The 18,813-nt window shown below is 39.6% G+C and overlaps 1 protein-coding gene across 4 annotated transcripts in view; it reads right to left on the bottom strand.

Annotated features, from left to right (window-relative positions):
- Positions 1-18,813, bottom strand: part of unc5a (unc-5 netrin receptor A) — a 144,399-nt gene that overhangs the window by 70,079 nt on the left and 55,507 nt on the right. For all 4 annotated transcript variants that reach the window (XM_028589495.1, XM_028589496.1, XM_028589497.1 and 1 more), the window contains exon 2: positions 4,500-4,712. In XM_028589495.1, the coding sequence (XP_028445296.1) occupies positions 4,500-4,712 (213 nt within the window). The remainder of the gene's footprint in view (positions 1-4,499; positions 4,713-18,813) is intronic.

Below are 18,813 nucleotides of genomic sequence, written 5' to 3'. Positions count from 1 at the left end.
TTTTCCTTTAGTGATGAAAACATGCACAGAAGTCATTAGGACTGCGGGAATCCCTCGGCGCTCTCAGCGGAGATATCACAGCAGCAGACGAAAGGTTGCTTCAAGTGCGCTGATGATCAGGCGTGCATTCGGAAAGTCTAGTCTTGACTTTCAACTCTCAAAATTGGTTTCTCACTGCTTTTCATATTTCTTACACAGGAATTCATCAGATGTAGCACCTTTTATAATCATTCAGGTAATAAAAAAGATTATGAGCAGAAAAAAAAAAAATAAATCAAAAAAAAATCACAATGCCCTATTTACACTTCATAGAGGGACTATCTCCTTCATATTACTCTGTGGCTACAAGTGGGCATTATGGATAGAATTGTCTATTAAATTAAGTTAAATTGCTATATTGTGTTATCGATATGTTGTTATATAGTAATATTTTCTGAAAAACTAATCCAGTAAATTAAATACAATAAAGAATTCAAGTTATTTCACAGTGATACAAAAATAATAAAAAATAGTCCAATATTGCCATAAAGAAGCCCTGCTTAGTGATGTGGAATTACACACAGGTGTTAAAGGGAGAGCTACCTTTGTATAAACTATATGGTAGACATGCTCACGGTATATCGCCATACTGTTCAGCTCTATTTGTGGAAATTAAAATAGTTATTCTGTTGAATGGAGCTGAACGCTAATCATTTTAATCTTGGCTAAATATTTTACTTACTTATTCTGCCCCACGCTATCGCTGTGACTCATCTTTTTTTTTTTTTTTTTTATATTGTAAGCATCTTGAAATGGGTAAAAGAGCTTTTACTCTCTGCTGCACCATCCGCCTCAAACCTTCTGCAATTAATGTAGATCTAAAATTGCTAAAATGTGGTCTACCTGTGTGAATTCAAATCGCTGCTGCAGAAACTGGGTGCTCTCTCTGCAGCCGTTTTGGGGTATTTCAGAATCTCCATGAGTTTGTCTCCGCTATTGTTTTGTATTGATTTAATTTTTTTTACATGGTTATATTAGAAAAAAATTATTCATTATTTTAAAACTGCATCCCTGATTAATTCTGATTTTAAGGCATATTTTGTCTTGTGTTGTAACTCATTGGTAATGCAGCCGATCTTAGCCAGGACACTCTTCATATATTATCTATATAATCTTAATAAGGCTTTCCGGATTAATTAAAAGATAAACATAAATAAATAGTTGTTAACCCTTATTTTAACGTGTTTAGATGATGGTTATCAAGCAACTTTATGGAACGCTTGTTAATGAAAAGAATAAACTCTCACACATGCAATGGAAAACCAATTGCCCAATGTGTACATTTCTGTAAAATTGCTTATTATATACCAATAAAATATGAATGATGATATTTTGAGATATCAGAATATGACTCTTTATGCCTAATCAAACTGTATGCGTGCTTCATTTGTTGATGGGCCACTCATTAATCAAAGAGTGAAAGAAATATGTATCAAGTTAAACAGAGAACAGCGGGGCAAATGCGAATGGAATTAAAAGCATTAACTCTTGACAGCTAGACTTAATTTACATAACAAAGGAATGAGGATCCTTGATTTATCCCGATCAGTTTCAACCGGTCAGCCAATGAAACGGAGGCTGGTCACAGTGTATATTTATATACCGTTGTTGTTAATGGAGGAAAAAAAAAAAAAAAAAAAAAAGGCATGGGTCCTGCTCAGTGCAAAGAGTCAGGTAGGAAATTTGTCAAAGTTCTTTCAGGCTATTTTGAGAAGGTTATTTTTCACTGTTACTCTGGGTATAAATTGTCAATCAATTCTTGTCAACTTGGATATGTCTCCAAACTCCTCAAGGCGTGATATTGATATCGGGCAGCTTCTGGTGTGACAGAAGTCCTGGTTGCTTGGCAACAGATACGAGTTTAGAGTCCGGTGTGACTGTGACGACCAGGGTGAGAACACAAACACACACACCTTTTTTTTTTTTTTTTTACTGCAGTTGGATGTTTCTTGCAGGATGGGGGATTAGAGGGAGCCATCAGTAAACTCCTCAGGGCAGTGCTGACATTAAACAGCACAAGTGTTTGAGAGATCGATGTGGGTACCTTGGAGCAGCCATACCTCTGGACAACCACATGTCCTTCATGACGGCACAGCCCTACATATGACACATCCATCATCAAACGCAGCGGGACCACAGAGTGATGTGGAGAGCTGCGAGGAGGCCTTGGAACTTCACAGGGTTCCTAAAGACGGAGCTTCTCGCTGCTGCAGGGGCCCATGGCACCCGGCACGACAGATTTGTTTCACAGACAAATAAATGCTGACTATAACGGCTCATAACCACATGGCAAATGGTCCATCATCATTAAATGTTGGCAGAGTAACATTGCACTGGTAATGTGATGTTCCTATAAATTCTGCAGTTCATGCTCCTGACAAAACGCAAGTCCTACTCATTGTATCAAAGGAAGGCAGCCGCCTCCACAATGTCAATCCTTGTTGTCCCTTAAAACAAACATGCTTATCATACAATCACTGCGTTGGCATGCACTTCAATTAACAGGTTACTCAGGGAAACCAGGTTATGCAGGTAATCAGATAATGCATTTACATGTACTATAGTAACCGGCTTCTGTAATCAGATTTTTGCATTTTTCTTTGTGAAAGGACAGTGTCCTTTCCCTCAGTGTGAATTTATAAAATGTTGAGCAGTAAAAACTGACTTATTCAGAGGTTACTTCAGACTTTGGATGGAATCATTTTAAATATGAGGAGGCATCCTGCACATGTTTACGTGTAAAAAGCCGATTGGAAACCTGGTTAGAGGTATACACGGCAGATAAATCTAGGAGAAATCTACCTGGAAAAAAAACTGGATTTCCCAAATCCTATCCCCCGATTACTGAAATCAGGTTACTCTTTTATGTTTAAGAAATCACCTTACTGGAGTAAGCAAGACTGTAACCTGGTTACTTACTGTAAGTGCATGTAAAAACCCACTGACTGTAACACAGGAAAGGTGTGCCTACATCAAAAGTAATACAATTATTATTTACTTTTCCTATATGTCAGGGCTTGCCATGACTTTAAATTTACTTGTGGCTATTAGACTTTGACCAGTTATTTAAACATTTCACAACATAAAATCCTTATTTTTCTAAAAGGATTGTTGATATTGGCAACACAGGTTTATATCACTCCTCTCAACAATTGTGTGAAACTGATAGTAATGAAACAACACAAGAAGGAAGAGAGCGTTGGTAATTGTTCAAAATGGTTCAGCGTTGACTCAATGACAATTCATTCTTAATGATCCAAATCCAAAGGCGCTCCCTTCTGCGTTCACTCAGTTTCTATTCACAAAACAGGAACTACAATTAACTCGTTATATTCTTTTATTGCCATTACCAACCAGAGCCGGATTCCAAAACTTTTCCTTATGCACAAGGTAAAACAAATCAACAAATGGAAATACAGCCACATTTTACGGTCTTCCATCTTCTATTGTACAAGGAAACAGCTCCCGTACAGCAGAGAACTAAAGTTTATATCACTCACCGTGCCTCAAAGTCACTCACGCAGCAGAGAATTTAAAAAAATCTTATGTTTTGTTTATTAGAACAAAAAGAGCAGGTGCAGGAGTGAGCATGTACACCAATCAAAGTCTCTGTATGGGAGAATATTTTTTAAACTAGATCAGAAATGCTCACCTACAAAAGTGTCAGACTAAAATGACACTTAAGAGGTAGTTCCCCCCATGGCATTTTATAATTAATGCCTACATTTTGGAGCTGCTGCATTTTTATTCCAAACTCTGAAGACCAGATGGATAAAATGTTAACACAATGAGCTCTTTATCCAAAAACAAAGAGGTAAAGTGTGCATATGAATTGATACATCCCTGCTTAAATTTCCCTTCAGATTTTCCTGCTTTAAAACACCTTCCCTTTGTCTTCGGTGTGTATGTGTGCAGCAATGATGGCTGCGTGTCTGTCCTTTTGTGTAGCTCTCAGTTGTTGTGCCTTTTTTATGCATGTGTTTGTTATGTTTGGCTACAAATCATGCAATGCATTTGCCTCTGTGTGTGTGTGTGTCTGTGTGTGTGTGTGTCCACTCCCAATCAGTTGTCAGGCTGTGAAAGGGTGGTTTGAATTTGCAGATCGCTGATGAATCACACCCCATCAGTGTCATACATGTTTATGACACTGATGGCGGAGGCGGGGGATTGCAGCACAACAGAGAGAAAAACAAACAGGTCTCCAAGGTGATCGAGAAGATCTTTGAGACTGAAACCAACGTGCCTATTATGAGACTGGCAGGCTAAATAGGCTGGAGGATGAGCCAAGAGCCTGATGGAGCACAGTAATCACTGGCAAATTGCAAGCCTTAGTTTCAGCACGCAAACACAATGTATCTAACATGTCACACATCCCCAAAGAACATCCAAAAACAGGTAAGAACACTGCTCAACTCTGAACCTATTATTGATATATAGGAAACCGTTTGCTTTGCACGTACCTGTGGCTGGGTCAACAGTCCGCTCGATCAAGTGGTCGTCCTGGTGAACCCACTCTCCGTTGCACTTGAAGTAGATCTGCGTGGCCGGGGTGGAGCGGCAGGTCAGCGTCACCGGCTTGTTCTTCACGATGAACTCGTCCTCTGGCTCCACCAGGAAGTGAGGTAACAGGTCCGAGAAGGCGGCAGGAAGTGTTGCTGTGGCATGCTCGGAACCTTCAGTGGAAAAAAAAAAAAAAAAAAAAAAGGGATTATAAAAGGATGCCAAAAATAAATAAATCAAAAGGCTTTCAAGTTTTCAAGTTGTCATGAATGCAGCAGACACCAAATGTCAAATGCAGAGATTCAGTATCCTTGGTGAATTGCGACTCATATATATGAAAGAGGCAGAAGGGACAGAGACCGATAGGGGTGAAAAAGAGAGACAGAACTGTATGGAGGAGAGATGGCCTTGTGTGCTCTTGGCTGGTTCAGGGGGGGGGGATAGCGGAGTCCAGGTCTTTACTTCAGCTCTTAATCACAGCCCTTTAACATCACAGCTGATGGACCGGCGGCCATAAATCCCGTCTCGGCGACTAGGCCACGTCACACGGTTATACGGCTATTCAACCAGGACTCTAACTCTGTCCACATTAAGCAAGACAGGGCAAGAGGCAGAGAGGTTAAAGATGACTGACAGCTAGACAGCCAGTTAACTCAAAATCCCTTCCTATATACAGCCGAGGCCGTTTTATTCCTCCAGGATCTTATCACATATAGGAGATGTGGAGGAAGAAGAGTGAAGATACATATCCACCGAGTGGAGATACAGGAGTTGTCCTTCAGGGGGACAGTGCTGCATTTTACAGCAAACTTTTTACGCTCGCTGAAAAATGTTCAACACAAACGCCGAATGACACAACGGAGCCTACGGCGCACACATCCTTCCTCAATGAACAAAATTCCTCTCTCTCTAAACACATTAGCCTTGTGCGAGAGATAGTGAGAGGACACAGAACGGAGTGGAAAGAGGGAAATAACCTCTTTACACTGCCGACACTCAGGGGAGACCAGTAAATCCCAAAATAAAACCCCTTTAAAAAGGAGTGTAATATTAATTTACTGCCCTGAATCCAATATGGCTGACAGACCAGGCATTAACAACCTTCTCCATCACTCCCTGTGAAGCAGAGGAGGATGGGAGTCCACATCGCTCATAATGGAACAGCAACACTGTTGTTGTGCTGACCTTTCTCTCTTCTCTTTTTCTCCTCCTCCTCCTCCCTTCGCCAAGCCTTCGTTCATCCTTGCAGCTTGCTGATGGACGGGTCAGGGATAATATCACGTTGCGTCATAAACACCAATCTTTGAATAAAGACATTTTATGTCAGTTCCTCCCCCACTACACATTATATTAATGTCTCTCTTTCTTCTCCTATTTTTCTTTTACCCCTGTGTGCTGAGTTGTTAATTCATCAGGATGAGATAGTGAAGCATGCCACTGCTGCTGTCGCTGAACCCCATTAATGTTTCGTGTACATGTTTAACTCCTAATGAAAACTAAATGTTCTGTGTCCAATGAACGACATACATCACTTGCTGACACTTTTCCCCTTTTTCCTATGCACATTTTCTTTTTGCCACACATTTGCAGTGAAGAAAATACCGTTAATATGGCAGCTCCCTATTCGGGACATCACAACTGCCTGACATTATTTACTATGTATGGGAGTGTGCGTTTCTTGTCTCGTGGTGTTGAGGAAAAGGCCACAGTTCATCATGAATGGTGAGTATAATTGCTAAACGGAAAGCCAAACTTTTACTAATAAACAGCGAGGGACCAGTAGGTCAGGTTGTTTGAAAGTGTGTTGGGTCCTAATGATGGCGGCTTCTTCGAATAGGCCGGCTTCCAGCTTAGTGACCATGGCCATTAGCCGGCCGTGCTGACCCTCTGTACTCCCCGCAGACAGAAGACGACAGCTCTAAAACAGTGGGCGAGACTCACCTCACACCTGCCAGGTTAATCATCTCATAGAGGACAGCTGATGCCGAAACAGCGAGCGAAACGAAAGCCACCCGAGATGCTGACGAGTCACGACAATGGCTTGATGAGCTCCTGATGTTGTTAACTCACCGCTGGCTGCTCATTTGCAGGGGGGGGGGAGGAGGGTCGCATTCACCTCGAACTCTCAACTTGTGATGATGTTTCCAATTTGTGTTGGTGCGCGTGTGTTTTTGTGTGTGTGTCACAAGGGGTGGGGGTTAGTCTTCCGTTTTAGTACATGCACGTTAGGTTAATAAGGTTAAACACGTAATTTCTTTAGAGAAGTAAATTGTCATTTTATGGTAGGGCATTCTAGTCACGCACTGCTTTATATCAAAGCCATAATGGAGGGCTGATGCAAAGTTAATTGGCTTAGATTATTGTCACGACACAATGTACTTCAAAGTCAACGTGCACACACACATGCACTATACAGGGAGTATCAGCCACTTAACAGACTTGTTGCAGGTCAATGCACAAATCAAATAGACATACAGCAGCACTATGGGCATTAACTTCCACTGAATGGGATTGGCTAAAGCCATCATTAACTGCCAAATGCATCTGAGTCCATTGCCAGATCATTTAGTACACCACACAAATAACAAACACAGGAAGCTAAACGTCTCCCTTGCTGATCATTCAGCCAATGAAGATGATTTAATTGATACAACATGCTGGATGTGTTGCTAGGGCCCAGCAACCATTACATAACTATCAAACACTGCCATGAAAAGAATCCAGAAGAATAATTTGGACTTTTTAAAAAAAAGAAACACATGAGGTTGTGACCCAATATTTGTCTGCAGATGCTATTCTCTCGAGAGACAACTCCACTGCCCTAAAACACGCAAACAACCGCACGCACGTACACACAGACTCAAACGAGGGTGCACCAGCTGTCAGTGAGCTGAGCCATGATGTCCAGGGCAGATTGCCTGCTGCACACAGACCCCGTGTCTCATGTGTCCAGCTGACCACGTCAACTCCCAAGTCAGGGATCGAGTGAGAGGACGAGATGATGGAGTTATGATGCAGGAAAAAGCACTCAAATATATATATATATATATATATATATATATATATATAATTTTTTTTTTTTTTATCTGAAAAAAAAAGTTACATTCCTGTAACCGCTGTAACTATATATGCACACACCACTGCATTTAAAAAAAATGCAGGTTTAGATTTTCACAAGAGTTGCAGCTTTGCAAACATCTTTTGTTACCATCGATCTTCAATATATTTTTTTTAATGATTTTTACTTAAATGTCATTTACTGTATTGCTTTCGAGGAGTCTTTTTTTGTATATGTACAAATCTCAAGTCTTATTCTGAAATGAAATTCTTCATACTTATCCTAACTTCTCCTCCGCACGTGTCAGCGTGCCCCATTCTGTCGACTTGTGTTATCGCCATTTGTAATCTAAGCATTTATTTTTAAATTTCACTCCTTATTATCTACTTGGAGAACGGAGTTGCTGAATGCACCACAGTACCAGGATGTCAGCAGGGAGAAAAACCATAGCTGGAGAGAAAATAATCTTTTGTGTTGCTCCCTCATGGCACCAACACATCGTTGCCCTTTGGAGCCAATTACAATTTTTTTTTTTTTTTTTTTTTTTTTTTTTTTTACAACGTCATGTCCCCGAAGGAAAGCATCATTGAGCAATCACTGGGCATAATTTACATCACAGTGATGAACAGCAGCTATAACAAATGTTTTATGACACCATCAGCACCTTACAATGTCCTCTGAAATTAATTCAATTAAAATCACTACGCAGAATATTAAACCATTTCATGTTTAGCTGCCATTAAGAACAAAGCTGAGATCAAAAATTGTCACAACCACTTTGTTGGTTTGAGTGCTTGGGTTTGCTCAAGTAGCTTTCTGGACGCTTTTATACCAGAGTATCTTTATGTGGTAATCACTCTAAATATAATGTATGTATATTAGTATTATTGGCAGTGATCAAACACAGGGGAGGAAGCAGAAATGGGATGTGTAAAAAAAAGGAAAAAAAAAAAAAAAAAAAAAAAGCTCCATCGACCATCATATGTAATCTGGAGCACGGCTGACTGATGTATGTTTGTCCCCAGATGACAAATATTTACTCCTCCGCATGTCTGGGATTCACAATACATTTTTCAATGGGACAACCATGCTTCAGCAATAAATCCTTCAAACACACGCGTCCTGTATACTGTACACAAGCATACAGATGAAGAAGCTGAAACACCCCCCCACACACACACACACACACACACACACACCTGGAAAATGTGCTCTTACACAAAATATAGACAGCTTTGTCTGTGTCTCGATCAATGGGAGATGCAGAATTATGCATGCAAACAGAAATGCAGGTTTACACAGATATGCTCAAACACCAACGCATTCAGATACCTTACAATATCTGTGGTTATTAAGGGTGGTCTGGAAAACAATCAATCATTGGCAGTAAAAAATAAAAATACACTTGTATAGAAACTGGCTCGGATGCATTAAATAAACATGTAGGAGAGATGGCAACCCGAACTTCATCACATCACGTTTGCATCAGTGGTTAGGGATGCAGAGAGGCTTAAGAAAAATAAAATATCAGGGAGTGAAGGACAGAAGGAGAGGTGGGAGCTGGGAGGACGGTGGTGAATAAGTAAATCAGTCTCACACATGCCACACATGACGTTATTACAATTTTCTCTCATTTAAATGAATAGAAAATTGGCTGCTAAGTATGCACATTGATGCAGGGCTGTACATCTGTGTGCATGTATTAATCCAGGATACAAATAACACGCTGCCTACACTGTTCCCTGTCGAGAATATTTCCATGATAGATGAGTTCCTAAAGCTCGGGTCACGTCGTCAACTTTGAGAATTGCCATCAAAAGCCGGTGACATAAATCATCTCTACTCTAAACAGGCAGCACTTTGAATGATTAAATGCTGTGTTGTTTTTGAGTGATGTCATTAAACAAGCGAAAAAAAGTTAGCTGTTATTTGTGTAAATACGGTGGATAGCAGCACCTTTAATGAGGCTTACACCTTTGAACAGGAGCTTACACATCTGCTTATTTTGGTTTGTTGACTTTTATTCATTAATTTTTCCTGTCATCTATTTGAGGCGACACCTCAGCAGGGGGGTCCAAGCTGAGAAGAAACGCTGTGCCGTCTACCTTTGCCACCAGCGGCGACACTCCCAGACACCTTCGCTTCGCTCGCCTTTTAAGGCGACGCCGTCTTGAAAAGGCGCTTTTGCCTTGAAACCTACGAGACCATTTTAAGCTCCCGTCAACGTCAAAAAGCTGGCATTTTGAGAACTGCGCTTTGATGACAGCGGCTGCATGTGTGTGAGTATATTCGTTTGTGCAAATGTGTGTGAATAAATGGCTCAAAGTGATGTTAAACAAGATCAACAGCTGCGAGTCGGAATTTGTGTACATTACAGCACAAAGAAGGTGAACACAAGACACATTTATCTTTCCGATTTGAATAGGTACACGGCCAGACCTGTAATTCCGAAACCACAATCTTATTCTTAGAAGCATCATTAACACTGTGTGGGCTTAGAGTCTCCAGATTGGAAGAAATATATTCATCGCTCAAGTGCCACAGCTGATGCTTTGTCGTCATTCACTTCCAGATGTTTCCACGGACAAGCCAGTTTCATGGCTGAATCAGTCTCTCAATCAATCTGTTTTCTACAGCAGTGGTTTAATCACTGGTTGGGACTCTCCAATAAACTCTGCATCCTGCATAATTCAGTGACACCACAGTAGCTTGGGTATTTTACTCAAGTTACATATATGCTGTCCTCTTTCATTACACATTTTAGGGCATTCCAAATTAAGTATGAGAGCATTCAGCTGCTTTTTGAACAAATAAACTTTTGATCAAGGTCTCACATTAAGTAGCGCCTCCTCAAGAGATGAAGATAAAGATGATAAGAAGATAAACTGAATATGCATAATTCAAATGTACGGCAAAGATCAAGTTGCATTATCAGTTAGAAAAGTGATCCTCTTTGAGTGTTTGTGTTGTAAAAACAGTACAGTATTATTATTATTGCCATTTAATTTAGCATGTTACCCTGAGTGTATAAAGTCACTCCAACCAAGCACAAATATTTAGCTAAAAAGCAAAAAATAAATTCCAAGATCCCTCTGCAGAGGTTCTTAAAAATGAATCAAGAGGCTACAGAATGTTTGGAGAAATTCACAAAGCACAGTAGCCTGTGCAGACATGAGAAACACTAGCTAGATTGATGTAGCTCATTTTAGAGCTAGATTTAAAATGCCTTGCTGTAGCAAAACTCGGGATGTAAATGCCTCAGATTATTCAAAGCTTCACCCGTTTGGCGTTTTAATACATGCTTTTCTAAAAGAGTCACAGAGATTTAAACACATTTTGAGTTAATAACTAAACGCAACCCTCAAAGGAACCAAAGGTATCCTGAGCTGTCGGGAGAGGCAGACGCGGTCGCAGTCTTTGACATCCAAGACACGCACACGCTCATGGATTTGTCTTCCCCTTGCGCTTAGCCGGAAATGAGGTTATCCAAAAACAAGTTGATTAAAGAACTCAGCGCAGGCATGGGAAGAAACAAAAATGCAGACGGGGCGGGAAAGTAGGCATTCTTAAATCTTTGAAATGGATGTTAGGAAATAACGGGGGGTGGGGGAGGAAGGAAAAGACAAGAGACAATTTAGATTACCAAGTTAATCCTTTAATTACCGGATATGCCTCGAGCTAAAATGAGGTTTCACACACACTGCATTTTACAACATTTCGAACTGGAGAAAGCGAGGCAGACCAAAAGGATCAAGAGCCCTAAACCTCAAAATAATAGAATGTCACTATCGGTAGTAATCTATATTGTTCATGATGCTGGAAAAACTAAACAAAACACTACAAATTGCAACTGTTACTTTGAGAGCTTTACAATTAGATATGACACGTTCTCTTTTAGCTGGCCTCGCAGCGCTCAACATGCCAGTTGTTCCCACGGAAAATACAGTTTAGAGACCGTCAAAAAAAAAAAAAAAAAAAAAAAGGTTCAATTTGGCAAAATGACAAACCAGCAGAGTGTATAACTGCTGATATCAGCAGAAGTTATTCAGGCTGTTCCAAAGGCTTTTGACACAAACCATTGTAAACGTGAGGCCCCCTGCGAGACTTGTCACCATGTCAACCTGCCTGTTTCTTCCTCCTCCTCCTCATCTAATCATTTACCCTCCTCTCAGCAAAGATCCAGGTGGAAAGAAATGGGGGATGACTGGCGCCATCTAATTAGTGTGACGGAGCATGGAGACTCCTCAGCATTAGACAGAGAATTAGAACAACACAACAAAGATATGATCCATAACAAGGCTGAGATAAAGCATCACCTGTTCAACTCTAATTACTGTAACAGTATGCCAGCACCAAATTCCCAATTTAACAAGCCACCCACACTTACTATAGCGGTGACACACTAAGCCACTGGGCTCACTAACAGTACAGTGTAAAGATAAGGCAAACACATGCTTAAGTAAAGAAGGGAAAGCTCACTGGTTGACAATTTGACGACGCAGTCGCATTATATTTTAACAGTAGCTACTAGCAAGTGTTCACTTTCAAAAACGCCTGTTGCTTTGCTTGACCTGGGACGTGCCATGGTTGTTAACAAGTCTGTTAGCTCCCACTACACTAATTTGCAGAGGTGTCAAGTCACGAAGTACAAATACTTTGTTACCTTACTTAAGTAGAAATTTTGGGTAGGCCTATCTATACTTTACTGGAGTAATTATTTTACAGCATACTTTTACTTCTACTCCCTACATTTTTACGCAATTATCTGTACTTTCTACACCTTACATTTTCACGCAATTATCTATACTTTCTACTCCTTACATTTTAAAAATAGCCTCGTTACTCCTATTTCAGTTCAGCTTATTTTCATTCCGGCTCGTCATCGTTCAAAAACACACACAAAAAACCCTATCCAGATCGCTCCATCCGGAGAGAGTTGAATGTGATTGTGGTTGGATGAAAAGTATAAAAACACCAGACTATAGCTGCCGTTAGGGCTGGGCGATATGGTTGAAAACTGTATCACGATATAAGTTTTTCATATCGGTCGATATCGATAATTATTGATATTTTTTATGACCTATTTAAAATAAGGACCAGGAGAAAAATATATTAAATTTAACCATTTTTATTTTAAACTTAACCCTGCTCTGATTATAATCCCCTCAGTTATAAAAGCAGAAATGTCAACACAACCATGGAAAACACTCAAATAATTCAAATGTAAACAGGTCTAAAATCACAATGAACACTTAACAATTATCTCTTAACATTAAGGTGCAAAATTAAAGAATAAGTAAGAAATGCTTAATAAAGTGTCATAAAATAGTGCAAAGTGTTAGCTAAATATAAGAAACCTGAGAAGGAACTATTTTCTGCAGGTTTAGTGCTAGGTTGGTAACCTGGCTTCTGGACAGTGCTCAGCATGTCTGCCTCCGTTATTTCTTTGTAGCGTTTAGTAAGGCGCTGACTCTCCATGGTGGTCTGCTGCTTGTGCCGTGTTGCAGCTGCAGATGTTGTTGGACGTTGATGGCGAATACGGCTGTGCTCCAAAGTGTGAGCGCGGCTAAAGTGGTAAAACAAGTTTGTGGTCGTACCAGTGTTGGTGGGGACGACGGTCTGACGACATTGGTCTGACTACGGTCAGACTTATAAAAATCCCCAAAACTGCCATACTGACTTTTCCTGTTTTATACTGTCTATGGTTTTATCAACGATTTCCTCGCTCGCTGCGGCACTCACTTTCCACTCCACGCCGGTTCTGTTATTGAAGAACACGAGACAGCGATGTGGCGCAACCAAACTTGATACTGTTACATGATTGGCTGTTAGAGTGTCACTCCCCACGTTGCTAGGTTGCCAGAGAGTGAGGGCCTTTGTTCATGCAACCAAACTTGATTCACAACCTCTGGTTTCTTCTGATGAAGAAAAACAAGTTATCGAACGTTTTATCGACCGCATTTTCTATTGATATTGATTATGTGTCTATCGCGATACATATCGTTATCGTTTTATCGCCCAGCTCTAGCTGCCGTTGTCTGAAAAACACAGTAGAGATGGGTCACCTTTTTCAGCCCTTCTGAGTTTGCAGGTATGATTTTAATATAACATTATTATAGTCATTATGACCTTTAGAAAAATGTTTTTTTTTGTGGAAGTGGGGTTTTGTCCCAAAGTTTTGGGGTTAAGCTTTTGTTCTTAATGGCATTTTTCCCCCTTACATCAGGGGTCTTCAACGTTTTTTTAAGCCAAGGACCCCTTAACTTAAAGTGAGATGTAGCAGGGACCCCTACTACATATTGTATGAAATTAAGTTGCATATTAAACTGGGCCTACAATAACTGTTAGGGCAACCTAAAGCCTTCTTACATACCCTTTTTTCATAAGCTATTCAAATATTAATTGTTGGCATATTTTAATGTTACATATGTGGCACAGTAAATCTAGGATTAACTGTATCTGTGGGCTGATATCTTAGTGATTACCTTACCTATAGGCCAGTAAGCCTATCATCAGTGGGAATTTATATTTGCTAAAAATATGTTGGAATTATGTTAAGGCATTTTCATTTTTTTTTTTTTTTTTTTTTTTTTTTTTTTAAAATAATTTGGAGGACCCTCTGTCAAAGATCTCTGCCTTACATTACTTTTACTTTTATACTTTTAGTTTTGAAACCAGTACTTTTAAACTTTTACTTAAGTAAAAAGCTTGAGTTGATACTTCAACTTCTACAAAAGTCTTTTCAAACCCTAGTATCTATACTTCTACTTGAGTAATGAATGTGAATACTTTTGACACCTCTGCTAATTTGCATAATGAGATGTGGGCAGATTTTAGGATAATAAAAATGTTTGATCCCAGGTTTAAATTACACTAGATATATTTAGATAATACACCATTGCTCACTTAATGAACCATGAAATAGACAAATAGACATGTTATTTGTAACAGCTTTCATTTTTTCTATATTTCCCATATTCCAGAGACTAACGTCAAATGCCAACTCCAGCCTCTATAATCCATTAGCGTGACGAGAATAATGAATGCTGCAACTGCATGAACTGCAGACATGCATCAGCAGCATTATCCAAAGACAAAAGTGTTTACCACAATGTCACATGTTCACAAGTGGCAAAGACTCCGAGGCGGACATAAAAGAGAAATGTAACAGGGAATTGTATAGATAAGTGTGAACCTGACTAGAATAAAAGACAGAGCTGGTTATCTGATATGACGACTCCCTGCAAAGCAAAGCACATTTGAACTCCACGTGTGTAAAGGGTAGCAGTCGAAGGCAGAAGCAGCGAGGAGAACTAATTTCAACCTGAACAGCTTTCTGTTTATTCACTCCATTTTTTATTTTTATTTTTTTATTGTTTCTTAGCTCCTTCCAGTCCTCCTGACATCACAACCAATAGCAAAGACACACTGAAGTCTGTGATTTAGCAATGCATGCATACAAATCGTTTTTTGGAAGAAGCACCTCTTCCTAAAATGGAGCTGATGCTGCTACTTGATTTCTACTAGACAGTCCAATTTATTTTGCTTTAACAACATTGAAGCTGGTATAAAAGAGGGAAGCGGAAGAGATGGGACCACACTTGAGCACAGTGCTTGTTCTGCCTTAACCCTGCAGATCAGATGTAATGGTCTAGGCTTTAAGCTACCATAGGCTCTGACTGCTGATGCCTACACAATGAAATTCCCTACACCTGGGACAGACAACTCCTGAAACATTGTCTTGAGAAAATAAATGTATTATTGTACCTCATCAAGTTCCTTTTAAGAGATACCTAAAAAGTGTTCGTGGGTTTATATAGAACCTTTTAATGCAGAAAATCTGGAGGGAAATTTCGGCCAATAAGAAATTGATTATGTGATTAGCAGGAGAAACAATAGAATTTAGTGAGTCACAGATATACTGTTTATTTCCCAATAGTAGAAGTAGTATTTAAAGGATAAGCCTGGCGATATTTTATAATTTGGTTATAGTTTACAATTCCCACAAAACGCTTAAACCAACAACATGTTAGTCTGTCTCTCAATATCTTCTGACTCTCTCTTTCTCTCTGTGGCAAGGACTAAAGATGTAAGTCTTTAATACAGGTCACAAACATTTTTCTAAAAAAGCTTAATAGTTTACTGAAAAAGCTGGAAACTGTAATTTTTGCGTAACATTATTTTAAAAGGAATACAAAGAGTATTTGTTGGGGACAGTTTTCAACTGTGGATTAATACACATTTGACACTCTGGAGAGTATTTATGGCCCCGGGACAGAGTACATGGGATTGACTCTAAATAAACTATAGTAGCCATATTCATGATAATGAGGGAACATGTGACCCAGGGTCACGGATTCTTTTCAATTATTTTGGAGCAATGGAGCTCCTTAGCACAGAGGAGTAAGCTGCACTATATCTGGCTTTGGATAAAAAGACAATACTTATTATAGGATAAATGTATTGTTGGCTTTAATCCTTTCATGGGATTTGTTGACAATAAGAAAATTATAAAATATCACCACATGTATCCTTTAAATTAGGGCTTGGTTGAAAAATAAATAAATAAAATAAAAATCGAAAATTTAAATTGATTTTCATTTGAAAGATCCAAAATCATCATCAGATTCATACAATCCAAGAACAAATCTTTGTATCTGTATTATATGAAACTAGAAGACCTAAGGAATCCACTGGTACCAACTATGTCATGCTAGCTTATCGGGAAGGGGGCAGGCAGGAGATTTAAGCATGTCAAACGATTATTTTAGCACCCTTTGTCTACCAGAGAGGACAAGTTAGCAGTTAGTAAGTTAATGTTAGTTATGTTTTAGCAAGCTAAGGCACTTGCAAACATAGCACTATAACTTTCTGATTTATCCACATTCCACTAACATAAGCTGCATACGGTGTACAAAATGCAGCTTTAGTTTGTAGCTTTATCACTTGTTTACTATGCAAGACATCTTGATGACAGCCATGCTCCACCCTCAACCTTTAGCCATTTTGCCATAAGGAGCTAGGTAGCCTTCTGAATCAGTGAGTACATTATCATACTATCTTACTTACCACTCAGGGGCTGGTATGCAGGGTTCAAACCTCCATGGTGTGCTCAGGTTAACTGCTTCATATACTACTGGGTAGTTTAAACGATAGCAATGCATCATATTTGATGTATTTTTTATACATGTTGTATGTAAAATCTTAAATCTGCAAAGTGAGCAGTGAGTACACTTGTAGTAATGTAAAAAAGAAAATGCTATCATTCTCTTAAGGAACACGCCGACTTATTGGGACTTCACGTATCCCCAGGAGTCAGATGAGTCCATACATACCCTTCTCATCTCTGTGCGTGTTGTAACTCTGTCTGACGGCCTCACTGGTAGCTTAGCCTAGCCCAGATCCTGGAGGTAACAGGTTCCAACTAGCCTACTGCTCCCAATAAGTGACAAAATAACACCAACATGTTCCTATTTACATGATCAAACTTAGTTTATTAAGGTATCGTGAATGTTCAGGTTCAGGCAATGTTATACAATATAAACAGACGTGTATAAAACAAACCATCTGTTTAACAATAAAAAAATCCACACACAATTGTCAAAATTATGATCCAAACACACGTCAAATTGCATTGACTTCTATGGGACCGTCTGTTTTCTATCCCCCAAAAGGGGGCGCGGCCTTGAGTTTTAGCGAAGTACCGGTATGTGCCGGTTGTGCGTATATATACTGGAAACTATATTCTCAGAAGGCGAAGCAGTGCTACTTCTGCTACTTGGGCGGAGTAATATGCTTGCAGCACCTGAGAAGCCCCGAGCAGAGAGTAACAATGCAAATCAAAATCACAACATGTAAATAGGAACATGTTGGTGTTATTTTGTCACTTATTGGGAGCAGTAGGCTAGTTGGAACCTGTTACCAGGATCTGTGCTAGGCTAAGCTACTGGTGGGTGCATCAGACAGAGTTACAACACGCACGGAGATGAGAAGGGTAGGTATGGACTCATCTGACTCTGGGGGATACGGTGAATAAGCTAAAGTCCCAATAAGTCGCCGGTTTCCTTTAAAAAGATAATGTAATGACAATGTAAAGTCTCAAACAACGGAGATACTCAAATACTCAATACATCCAAACCACACTGGTACTTGAGTAATATGCTTAGTTACTGTCCTGCTCTTTTGGGGACACAAGGTTGTGGGTGTCTGAGGCAGATAGGCAGCACACAGGGATCCTCCTCCTGGGCTGTTACAGCAACTGATGATCTTCTGACAGATGATGTGATGAGGTGGGACAGCGCCGCTACGCTGCTAATAACACCTCACCGCAAATAAGGGCTAAAGACATGCACCGTCTGATAACAAGGGAGCTGCTCTCATTGTACAGGAGGTACTGCACATTTTAATCTTCATCTCTCTTCTTTATTTCTACTCTGCACTCTTATAAATTTTTATTTGATCGTTTTAAGAATCTCATTTTAAAATATATATAAAGTGAGTGGTAAACCTGTTAAACAGTATGTTATTTTTACATGTTTGATGAGTAAAACTTTTTTTTTTTTTAAGTTCTGTATTAAACTTAAAATCACTTTCAAAATTCATCATACTGAACTTGTACGGAGGCTGAAAATGATGTAGTGTGTATAGTGCTAAATATATCAGAATGTAATAACATTTACAAAGTTTAGTTAGAAATAGACAAACTACAATTATACCAGTGTAATGCAGGTGATTCTGCACACAGTTCAATCTGCGCTACGGTCAGTGCCTTTCTGTAACGGTCAATAAAATCCACCTGAAAAAATCACTATAACCGCATTTTTCTGGACGATAAGCAGTCCAGTACTCCCACATTGGTTGTAAATGAATTGTGTTCAAGTCACTGTCAGTACAACAAAGTCGTCAGTGCAGTTGTAACACAAAGGCCAAGCCTGTTTTTTTTTTCCCCTCACTCACATTTGCAGAGGGGTTACGGCCTGATGTACAATACACACATTCTTCAAGCTGTCCTTGAGATCCTCCCATTGAGGCTTGGGCCTTTCAAATCATTCATTTGTGTATACAGTAGATACTAAAGAACACTGAGGAAAAATACAGCATGTTTGCTTTGTTATAATAGCATAGGCCTACATGTTGACCACAGAGCTTTCTCCCAGGTTCCCTCACGATGTCAATAATAGCTGACCTGGGTTATTCCTCCCCCCGCCTTCCCACAT

The sequence above is a fragment of the Perca flavescens genome, chromosome 10, assembly GCF_004354835.1.
Source record: "Perca flavescens isolate YP-PL-M2 chromosome 10, PFLA_1.0, whole genome shotgun sequence".
Classification (NCBI taxonomy): domain Eukaryota; kingdom Metazoa; phylum Chordata; class Actinopteri; order Perciformes; family Percidae; genus Perca; species Perca flavescens.
This window is presented reverse-complemented; position numbering and strand designations above follow the sequence as displayed.